The sequence below is a fragment of the Canis lupus genome, chromosome 3 (assembly GCF_011100685.1).
Source record: "Canis lupus familiaris isolate Mischka breed German Shepherd chromosome 3, alternate assembly UU_Cfam_GSD_1.0, whole genome shotgun sequence".
NCBI classification, from domain to species: domain Eukaryota; kingdom Metazoa; phylum Chordata; class Mammalia; order Carnivora; family Canidae; genus Canis; species Canis lupus.
The window spans coordinates 86,177,537-86,189,979 of record NC_049224.1 but is presented as its reverse complement, the minus strand read 5'-3'; the positions used below and the strand labels follow the sequence as shown (position 1 = coordinate 86,189,979).

General features: G+C 34.8%; 1 protein-coding gene across 1 annotated transcript in view; it reads right to left on the bottom strand.

The window, feature by feature from the left end:
• DHX15 (DEAH-box helicase 15) overlaps positions 1–12,443 on the bottom strand; it is a 59,616-nt gene that overhangs the window by 18,135 nt on the left and 29,038 nt on the right. Inside the window, exons 4-6 of the mRNA XM_038533565.1 lie at positions 11,746–11,905; positions 9,249–9,467; positions 4,172–4,339 (exon numbers count right to left, since the gene is read on the bottom strand). Of these exons, the coding sequence (XP_038389493.1) occupies positions 4,172–4,339; positions 9,249–9,467; positions 11,746–11,905 (547 nt within the window). The remainder of the gene's footprint in view (positions 1–4,171; positions 4,340–9,248; positions 9,468–11,745; positions 11,906–12,443) is intronic.

Below are 12,443 nucleotides of genomic sequence, written 5' to 3'. Positions count from 1 at the left end.
AATGATACAAGCTTTCTAGACTGTAACATGGAAATAAGTGTTTCCCCCTCAATAACATGCCTCGCAATGAAATCCACTTTGATTTATTTCAATAATTCCACTTAGAAGTAGTAGAAGTGAGAGTACCCTAAGTTACTCTATTTGAATTCTATTTGGACACAATAATGCACTTAGGTTCAACTAGTTTGGATTTTCAGTCCCCAGGGAATTCTGTGGGGGTTGCCAATTCAGTAAGGACATTAACTTCTTTATCTGTCCACATCCCAGCAGTACCACACTAAGTTATCTTCAGATAGTGGATCATTAAGCCTCTCTTTAAAACTATAGAACCATCTCCACAAGGGCCATTTCTCTTTTTTATTGAGCAGTGTATGCTTTGAGCCATGTTAATTAGTAAACTGTAAGATAAGCTACAGAAAAATCAGCTATTTGTATGGATAAAATTAATGAAACCTAAATAAAATCAAAGAGTAGTTCCTGGATTTTAATAACATCAAATCTATAAAATAGCAATTCTAAGTCTTAGTCAAAAAATGCATATGAGTAAATTTGAGTAAACTTTTAACGCTTATAACAAAACCATAGCTTGAACTTAAACTCAAATATCTGAATAAATGTCAAGCATGATCAAAACAAGCAAAATAATCTACACTCACAAAAACACATGCATTCTCAACCTTTCTTTTTTTTTTAAACATTTTTTTTTTTATGATAGTCATACAGAGAGAGAGAGAGAGAGAGAGGCAGAGACACAACAGGCAGAGGGAGAAGCAGGCTCCATGCACCGGGAGCCTGATGTGGGATTCGATCCCGGGTCTCCAGGATCGCGCCCTGGGCCAAAGGCAGGCGCCAAACCGCTGCGCCACCCAGGGATCCCCTCAACCTTTCTTGATCATTAAAAATTCGAAACTATTCACCAGTAGTGCTGTGTTAGAAGCCCACATAAAAGGAACTCAGTAACTATTTGTAAAAGGAATGCTAGTTAAATCCCCCATGCCCATTAAAACTTTACCCTTAATATAGCCTACATTTTAAAACTTTAATACGAAAAGGTGCTTTTGGTAGTTCTACAACTGTATTAGGCCCTATTTTGCATAAATTAATACGAGTAAGACAACAACAAATAAGGCACTACCTTACAAAGGGTGTCCAAATATAAATACAGAATTACACTTATTTTGGTGGAAATTAAAAAACTATTAAATATTCTCTTTGTTTCCAAACGTTTTAACTTCTTACATTCTACTCTATGCCAGCTATTATCCTTGTATTAGAACAAATTTAACAAAAAATGAATCAAATCCTATTTGGTTTTACACAACTGGAAGCAGACCATAAATCCCTAAATGTTCCTTTGTATTTTTAAATCAATTGTAAATATCAACCAGTGACAGTTTAACACTTGTGAATGAAAGCGCCATTCTAGTAACTGGCAGTGAATTCAGGACAGAAGCAGCAAGCCTGGCCTCTAGTCCTTTATTTTATAATATAAACGGGATATTATCAAAGTTGCAGCATTTTAAAAAAAAGACAACAGGAAAACAGCAACTGACTGCCAGTTCTTCCTATTCCAGCAGAGAGCCACTCTCCTTTCACAGGACTTAAATTCGTCCCTTCCTCCTTCCACACAGTCTCTCAACCCTTCTGACGACTCTAACCCAGTCAGTCCGTCTGTAGGTCACCTGCTCCTCTGAAACTACCAGTTAGTGCCTGGCTAGAGTGTATTTTCTGCTCTCTCTGGTCCTATCTTCTTCCAGGCAGCTTCCCTGTTGTCCAGCATCAAAAACTTGAATGGATGAATGAATCCTGCTCTGTGCACTAGGCTTCCATAAAAACGTTCATTTTTCCTTCAACATGCCAGGCTTCAAAGCGTTTTTTTCGCATAATGAGAATGACACACAAACTGTGTCCTCCCTCCCTCTCTTTGGGTCATAGGTGCATGTGTGTATGCATGCACGCTAGAGACAGTTCTTCTCAGACTCTAAAATGAAGTTGATTCATGCCAAGAGAGAACATGATTTCCCAGCAAGAGGTCATGTAGTTTCAGCTGAATGAAACACTGTCATAAAGCATCACTGTGGCCCTAGGACGGGTTCCCAAGGTAAGCCCTGCCCTGGGAACTCCAGCGGTTCGCTCGTCATCTCTGGCCATCAAGCACACATATATCCAATTGTTGCCAAGTCACTCTTTCCAGTAAGACAAAATTCTCCTCGATATCCTTAGGATTTATAAGAACACAAAAAGCAATACAGTTAAATAAATTCTATTCCCCATGGGCTTAAGCTGTAGATTCTACAAAATGTATCACATTGGACTGGCACCAGACTGAATCTAAATTTCCAATAAACTAATAATTAACAGAGCAAAGAATTCAGATGTGAACTACATTTCAGTAAATTCAGGCCATACTTCTCAAGGAAGCCTAAAAATGGAATGAAAAGAGCTATGTGAAAAGACACAAATATGGAAAATCTTGCTATATGCCAAATTTACTCAATGGTTAAAAAAAATCAGCTTAAAATTAAAACAAATGTAGATATCCAAAGTATACATGATTTCAAGAAAAATTATCTGCCTCCACTCTACTCTTTACTATAGAATGTTTAAGAAATCCACACCTTTATTTACATACATCCACTAATACAAAATTAAGCTAAGAATTCCTCAGAAAATCAGAATTCTTCAGTCAACAAATTAACTTTAAAATTGTATACTAAAGCTATCACCTAAAATTTCAACTTTTCTCCAAAGTTCAGAATGCACACAAAGTTAACCGGGGAAAATGTTTTAACACGTTCTAGAGACAACACAGAGACAACACTATGACAAAAGTAGTTGGAAAGTCCAACAAAATGAAGCTATGACCAAACTGTTTTTGAAAAGTCAAGTCATATTCACTACTCTTGTTGATCTATGAAATACTCAGAACCTGATTTTTTTTTCCTATCAATCTCTTGATAATTTATATTCCACTAGGCTGGTGTTGTATACCCCTTCACTAAGCTTCTTCAATTTCAAAAATGTATTTGGTTCATTTAACTTTTACACAGCCATGTAAAGAAATAATTAGCCCTGATATATTTAAGTATCCTTTTATAATGTGTAATTTTTCTATAATCATGATAAACATTAGCAAAAAGATTGAAATAAAAAGCCGAAAAAAGTTGTGAGAGTCTGTTAGTCCTGAATTTAGAAAGAAGAAAGCAATTAATTCTAAATCTGACAAACAAGTAAATCATACATAAGTAATATTTCAAGTAACACTTTTTTTTACATGAATATACTCCAGGAACTGATAGTAGTTATAGTTACCCTGAGGGATTAGTTTATTTTACATATATTAGTACCCTGTACACACAAAGTGTGATCCTTGAAGATAATCCCCTAAAGTGATGATGGTAAACTATACCTATTTTTAAAAATCAAAACTTTAAGATTAAGAATCTTACCAAAATTCATATGCAGCTACTATTTAACCTAATGATTGACTCCACTATACTAATGTTTTTCAAACCTTTTCAGACAATGTAATCTTATTTTTGAAGATCTAGTAAGAACATTGCTCTTAATAAAAGTGTAACTGTTCAGTTTCAAATTACAACTCAGATCCCCTTCCCAGAAGAGAGCCCAGAAACAGGTCTGGAAAACCCTTGTCCCTTTCTATGCCAGGCAGACACCCATACTCATAGAAACCACCTATTTAGGCAGCATGATGAGTGCTACTGTTATCAGAGATCTCTGTAGTCAATATTTCATACCTGTAAGACATGACATTTGGTTAGGTCCTTAAGGCAAATTCTAGGCAGAAGCCAAACCACTGAAGAAAGAACACAGTGCTTAGCTTTTGCCAAGTGACTTAATAGAGAGAAAGACAACACTTGGCCATCTCCTGCTTTCTTGACCCATCATAACCAACCACCCGTTTACTAAGAGGGGCTTCCTGTGGGGACAGGAAACAGTGCATGCTCTTACTTAAGGTCAAAAGATACACAAAATAATACCAAAATATACTTTTTTCTATTTGCTTTTTAAATACAGATTATTTTGTAGTGTGCAACACAGATCGCCATCACACATAACTTAGTCCTTAATAATTTGATATAGTGTCTTTTCTCATAGACAGTTCTTTCGGTATTAATGAAATGTTTACACAGAATATCTCTAGGCTAACCTTTCTTCCAATTGCTCCATTCTGCTTTTTTGGAGGCGGAGGCTCAAAAATGCGTTGCTGTTGCTGAGGAGGAAGTGTAGAATATAATGGAATGATTTTAATGTCACCAACTTCAGGGCCCAGATCATCAACCTCACGCTTTATTCTCTTACAGGCTTCATCAATTTCCTACAAAATACAAGTCTGAGTGTAAAAACAAAACACATACACACTAAAACATTCAAGTATTTATCATAATCCTAGTTCTATGCAGCTTACTTTGAACTTGGTAAGTCAAAACTCGGTAAACTTCATCGGGATTTCCAAAACTATCATTGAAATTTTGATTTCTGTACTCAAATAAATAGACACAACTATCTCATTGGCATTCTACACTTTTTCTTCTAGTCAAACGTCCTAATTAATTCTCAACAAATTGTACTAAAATTGAAATTTCTCACCCAGGAATATTTAACTGCACTCATAACCTTTTAAATTTTCACAATCTAAAAGAAATGGATGTGCTAGATATTTTAAATAAGCCAATTAGGCTTTAATGTCACGTATCACTAATGTAATTATATGGAAGATTTGCTTCATTGTGCCTAATGAGAACAAACACCTTTACAGTATCAACATAGATATTTAAGAAGTAGGCTAACCCAAATAACTCAGAGGATCTTCAAAAATTTCCCGACCACAGAAAATAATTCTAACACATTTGCATTCATCTCTAGGTTTTAAAGAGAGGACACACAATGAATACTCAGAGAGTGCAGAAGACAGAGAAAGAGAGGGAGATGGAGGCTCCAAGGGAAGGGCAAATGGACTTAAAAGGGGGGTAAGACAAATTTAAAGTTTACTGAAGCATTCATCAGATTAAATTCAGAAGTATGTTAAATGATTTGGCAGTCTGTCCAAAGCATAACTGAATCAGAAGCTATCCTTATCAACAAATTATCTCTTATCTGAAAAATCAGAATGATTAAAGAAAAACTTATTCAAAAGTCAGAATTAAAGAAAAAAATGGGAAAAAGTCTATCAGGTAAATATAGTCTGTATTTTTACTATATTAAACTACAATTATTTTCCTTGAAATTATTTTAAATCAAAGTGCAATTCTGTTTCCATGTTAAAAAATACAAAGCCTTTGGATACCTAAGAACAAAATTTTTCACTCTTTTAACCATAGGAGTTCTCTTAAAAACTGGATAAGGGTCTTGAAAATTATCAAGTAGAAAATTACTATTAAGTATTGGATGTTCACAGTTCCCTTTGAGATGACGTTTCTAAAAGAAAATTAAAGAATGGTATTGATTGAAAAAAGAATATAACAAAACAAATAATTTTAAAGAAAAAAGGCTTTCAAATGCTGTATCTAGACTAGAATGCCCCCTGCTGGTATGCAAATACAAAATTATATCTCTTCCAAATCAAAATGATTTGAATATAAACCCCAAATTAGACTTCTCTAAAATAAAATAGAAAAACTGATGCCAATATTCAGAGTATTTTTAACTTAGTTAATCTCACCATATATTTGACCAGAAAACAAAGGGTCCAAAAAGTCACCAAACATCCAGATTTCACAAAGTAGAAAACACAGTGCCCCAAATTATACATGAGCACATTCCAAATTTTAGCAAGAAGATAATTCCAATTTTACTTGGGACTACACTATCCAATCTGTCAAATACATCTAAAATGAGATCACTACTGCATGGGATATAAAGACAACTCTAAAGATGGAAGAAGAAAAAAATCCCACACCACTTGTTTTTTAGACAAGCAAGGTTCTAAACACTTAGTTTTAAAACTGCAACAAATTTTCCCTAAAGTTTACCAAATATCCATAGACAACACTAAGTTCAGAAGAGCACAAAGCTCATTGACATTCAGCAGCATAAAGCAACCATCTGCTAAGAGCTGCTTAGTTATGAGCAATATTGACTACTGAGACAGAAGCTCAGGAGTTTTTAAAGACTTTCAGCTCCAAAAGTATTAATATATGTGAGTAAATAAATTTGGACTGCTAATTTGAGGAGGCTGAATTCACTGCATATGGAAAAGACATTTTACTCAGCAAAATTAAAGATAAAAGAATGTGCTCCTTAAAGAATGGTTTTAACATCTTCATGTAACCCTTGACAATTGATATTTCAATTATAATCATTCTTATCTAATTCAGAAGTGTAGCTCCCCGAAGGACTTCTACTAGGCAACACTTAATTTTAATCATAGCTCCAGATTTTATGCATTAAGATAAAATAAAAAATATTCTAGAATTCAAATCTTTCCCAACCTTTCACCAATCAAGATTAATCTCCTATTCCCAAATTAACTCAGATTACTACAGATGCATTATTGTTTAAGTCAAAATGGTAAAATGCTCTTAAAAATCATTTTAAAATTTCACGGGAAAATTAAATTTTACAGGTGCTATTCATATTTATGAAGACAATAGTGAATTCCAAGAATCTACCACTTAACTGACCATGTAAAAATAACAAACCTTCACAGGCATGAAAAACAGTAATATTTTATGTATCTTTAATTCAACTCTACTAAAAACAATCAATGAAACAAAATACATTATGTACTCTGATACTTTCTCCCTGAAGATCTTCAAATTAAAGACTAGTCACCCAACAAAAGGTGATTTAAAAATGTAAGAGGACATATGCAAACCTTATTCACAGTTACAGTTAATAACTTTATTGGAAAACATGTACTCAAGCACACATTTGAAAACCATGGGGCTTACTCCCTTCCTTTCCCCAACTATGGGATAGCTGCCAAATACAAGAAGTTAAATCACAGGAAAGCCTTTCAGGTTCTCACCATGAGATCATCTGATATTTCTGATAAAATTCTAATATGCTTAGTTATCTGAACATAATGGCTATTTTAAAAAGTCATTTAAGAAAATACACTACACAGCACTCTATATGAATCAAGAAACTAGAGACCAGGCACAAAAGGACAAGATGAATACCTCAAATGCCTAAGGCTGCATTATTGCATAAATACCATTTTTATGCCCTCAAAAAAGCATTTGGTACTCTTGCTTCTAAAATTTATAAAAATTCTTCCATTCAAAATGCATAAAAATAAAGACAGGTACCAACAGAGGGTTTATCTGTAAAAGTGAATTTGCAACACATTTTATTTCCCAAAAGAACAAGTATGATTTTGTACTGGGAATGATTTTCTACCCAGGGGACATGTGACAATGTTTCTGCAGACATTTTTGGTTGTTACAACTGGAGGAGAGAATGTTACCGCATGTAATGGGTAAAGACCAAAGATGCCACAATGCACAGGTTACCCCACAACAAAAAAAACTGATAGGCCAACCATGTAAATAGTGAAGTTGAAAAAACCTGCTCTACAGAAAAAGCATTGTGGCCAATGGGGGTACAAATCATAGATCATACAAATACTGAAGAAATGCAAGGACAAAGAAATGACGCAACATTTATAGCTCTTAAAACAACAGCCTTTGCTGGAATATTATGTGTATCAAGCATTCCTGTAGAAATTGAATACAAATAAAATAATTCACATTCCAATGGAGGTAGGCAGTCACAGAAGACCTGTGATTTTTGTATCTGGGAGAATTAGAGCAATTCCCCACAACACTGTTTACAGTTGTGTCATTAATGTACTACAGGAATTATACTGGTTTAAACATTCCTCTGGGACAATGACCTTTAAACCTAGGGAAATATAAAAATGGCCCACAGACCTCATTGAAGATGCAGATTCCTTTTTCGCCTCAGATTTCACCTATCTCAGCAAGTCTGGAACAGGACCAAGAACTTGCTTTTAACAAACTCTTCTACTCTTCTCTCCTAAGTAGACTGTCCAATGATCACACTTGAGAAAAATGTTCTGGGGCAGGGGTCAGACCTTTTCCTTTTACTGTAAAGGGCCAAAACAATTTAGGCTTTGAATGCACACATCATCTCTGTTGCACATTCTTTGCTCTTATTTACAACTGCTTAAAAATGTAAAAACAATTCTTAACTAGTGGGCCATACAAAAACTGAAACTGGAGGAAGGTTGGCACATGTAGCTATTTAAATTAAAATGCTATAAAATTAAAATGTATTCCCTCCTCTCACCAGCCACATTTCAAATCCTCAAAAGCCATACACTCCTGGTGAGTGACATACTGAACGGCAGACAGAACATGTTCAGCACCAACAAAAGGTCTGATGGAACAGCACTACCCCAAAACCTCACCACTCAACCCTGGAGAGCTTCAACATTACTTGGGAGCTTGTTAGGTAGACAGAATCTCAGGCTACACCTGACCTACTGAATCAGAATCAGTAAGTGGAAATTTTCTAAGTGGAACTGCATGTATGTTAGAAAAATACATTCTAGAAAGTTCATAAAGCCTACTGAAACAGAGGACAAGCTCTAAGAAAACCTCCAGTAAGAGGCTCTCTGAAATGGTCTTCTCCAGATAGCTTTTTCCTGAACTTTAGCTTGAGAATTTCATAGCACACCTATAAACCTACGGTGGAAAACAAGTTTTAAAAAATGCAGCACAAAAAAATAAAAAAAAAATCTACACCTGAGAATAAAACCTGTCAAAGTGAGGTAAATTCCAACTAAGAAATTTCACTGATTCCTTCTAATCTTCAGTGAACACATGAAGACAAAATCAAAACACAAACATTTGAAGCCACTCAACTTCACTCACAAGCTGACTAGGACAACATGATTTCACTGCAGCTGTGTGGTTCAAATTTATGCTTTAGCAAAGCTGCAAATTATCACACCACCACTTACCACTCAGGTATCTCCAAAGTTGAAAACTGCAATTGCTAAATCTTGAAATTCTAAAAGCACGTAACATTCTTAGGATAATTAACAAACACCAATTGTATAAAAGGGTATTCTTAGAGTACATATAAAAAGGGGTTATAATGCTTCATACATAAATACAGTCAAGTTGAGGAAAATCTTTAAACCTTGGGATAAGAAATACGTGGTTAATATATACCATGTTCTTAGATTTTAAAAGCTGTTGTATAATTTAACATGCTAAAGGCTAAATAATTAAGCAAATAATGACAATTAATACCTCTTGACCAGTTAAGAAAAGTAGAAGATCTCCTTCCTCCTCCTCACACATATGAATTTGGATCACTGTTCGAATGGCTGCTTCGAGATAATCTCTCTCTGGTTCAGGAGTATAAAAGATCTCAACAGGATGTGTACGTCCAGGAATAGTTAAGAGAGGACAGTTATCAAAGTAAATCTGGAATTTCCCTGCATCTAATGTAGCGCTCATAACTATAACCTGGGGGAAACAAAAAAACACAAAAGTTAATTATTTGAAGCAGTCTTCAAGGATTCTTACATGGTCCTAAGGAAAAAAAGACAAGTAATGTCTATGTTCTATATATATCTCAATTATTAAAAAACCTACAAAAATGATTAAAAAAATCAAATGCAGGGGCACCTGGGTGACTCAGATAAGCATCTAATTCTTGGGGCACCTGGGTGGCTCAGTAGTTGAGCATCTGCCTTTGGCTCAGGTTGTGATCCCAAGGTCCTGGGATTGAGTCCCACATTAGGCTCCTCACAGGAAGTCTGCTTCTCCCTCTGCCTATGTCTCGGCCTCTCTCTGTGGGTCTCTCATGAATAAATAAAATCTTCAAAAGTAAAAATAGTAATTTTTAAAAAGCATCCGACTCTTGATTTTAGCTCAGATCACGATCTCAAGATCCTAAGAGCAAGTCCCTCATCTCCTCCTCGGGCTAAGCAGGGAGTCTGCTTGAAGGTCTCCTTTCCCCTGTCCCTTGCCTTGCACACACTCCCTTTCTCTAAAATAATAAATAAATACATCTTAAAAAAAAATCAAATACAGAAATGCTGAACTATGATAAAAGAGTTACTGACATTTTTAAAAAATTAGAAATGAACACAGTATATAATAAGAAATAAATAACACCTGAAGGCCCAAAGTTCATAAACTGTTTTAACATATTTATGTTTACATAAGATTTATATAATATATAAAAGGGAAGGGTAAAAGACAACATAAATAAATAGCACAATTACTACTGTGTTTATTAAGACAGAACAGGACAACCTTACACACAGGAAAGAGCAGGAAATGCAAATAGAAAAAAAGAAAAACATCAGTGGCACAGATATAAATTTTCTCTTTTTCCAAATCACCTTTAATAAGAATGACTTCTTTAGAAAAATTGCTAAACAGGGATTTTCTACACTGTTGTAAAAAGCCAGTCACCAAAAGGCTGTTCCAAATACAGAGCGATGAAGACTGTACAGTCACCCTCTCTCCATGTAACTCAAACATTATAGCACCCATTAAAAATTTACTTAAAAAGAAGGCTCCCTCATAAAACATTCTACTACAGAGTAAATTCTACTTTGAGTTTCTTTCCAAAAAACCTTAATAGCTCATACCTGATTTCACTTATATATGAAATCTAAAAAACAAAAAGCAGAAACAGGCTCATAAATACAAAAAACAAACTGGTTGCTGCCAGGGAGGGATGGACAAAATGAATGAAGGAGACTAGGAGTTTCAAAGTTCCAGTTACAGAGTAAGTCAGTCACAGGAATAAAAGGCATAGCATAGGGAATATAGTCAATGGTATTGTAATAGCATTGCATGGTGACAGATGGTAGCTACACTCAAGGTGAACACAGCGTAACAGGGAGTTGTCATTGCCAATCACTACACTGTACATCAGAAACTAACATTATTAACACTGTTGTTGGTCAACTATACTTCAATTAAAACAAAATGAAAATTTCAAAAGCTCATAACATTTAATCAATAATGGGAATACTCCTCATTCTTCAAATACATTCTTTAAAATAATAAATTTAAACAAAAACATACTAAGATAACAATTTTTTAAGACCCAGAATCTTTCTGCCCCCCAGTGTAAAATCCCTCTATAACACATATACTAACAATCAAAGAATGAGTCTAAGTTCCAATAAATGGTGTATATACAACAGCAAAAAGAGGCACTTCATAAACTCTGGGAGGCAGAGAGATCAGAAATTCAGCCCATTTTAGGCCCTTATCAAAACAGTAACACTGGCCAGGGCAGTAGTAGTAGGACTGACAGAAAAAAAAAAAACTCAAGCCAACTAGATTAAGTGAACAGAGTTCTGATGGGTGGCTTGCTTGTTCTGGGTATAGTTGTTCCTACTACCCAACATGATGAGTTAGAATGGGTGTGTTTATGTTGGGGCAGGACAAAGATTTGAGGTTTCTGTATTTAATGAAGGGGACGGTGAGCAGCAGGGATACAAAACTACCATGTTATTAAAACACAAAAAAGTCAGGTGGGTTAGAAATGGAAAAGGTTTGGTCTAAAAATACATACATCACTAGAAAGTGGAATCAAAGTAAAAACACATGAAGACACAGCTACATATATTAGAAACAAAGAAAAATAACAATGTAGGTACTTATTGTTCCTTATTTTACAATTGATATATTATAGTTGATTTAGTGATTGGCATATGTTCTGTTTTCTATACATACCCCTATTTTTAATGAGATGATTAAGAAAAAAAAATTACTTCACCTTTAAGTCTGATCTTTGTCTTACAACTTCCTTCAGAACACCCATGAGGATATCTGTAGCCAATGTTCTTTCATGAGCCTCATCAAGAATTATTACACCATAACGCTCCAGAAGGGGATCATTCATAGCTTCACGAAGTAACATCCCATCAGTCATATACCTATATTCACAGTAAACAAGTTGGTCAAGGTTCGTTTAGGGCATTTGAAAAACTAAACTCCATGACACGCAAAGAGATCGGGTAAATCAAAATTAAATTTTTCTCAAAACCAATGTGTTATTGTTTCATGATCAATCGCAAAATTAAGCATCAAGAAAAATTTCTAAGAGTATCAAACGTGTTATACACTATCAAATTCTGTCAAGTGAGACTGTAATACTGAAATGCATTAAGATTGAATCTGATTACTGAATATAATGATTACATGGTTTTACACAAATGCATCACTTAAATGCAAAACAAAATTTAAAAGTTCGACCTACAAAACAAAGAAACCAATTTGTTTTGTAACATCATATCACTAAAATGTTACCACATGCAAATGTACATTTCTTTAAAGCCTTAGTAATTCCTCACTTAAGCTAACAATAGGCTTCCCTAGTTCAAAAGGGCTGAGACAGCACAAAAGTCTACCATTTCTTTCCCCCAGCCCCACCCAACCTAATGAAACGATGGCAAAGAAGCACAAAAAGAACAG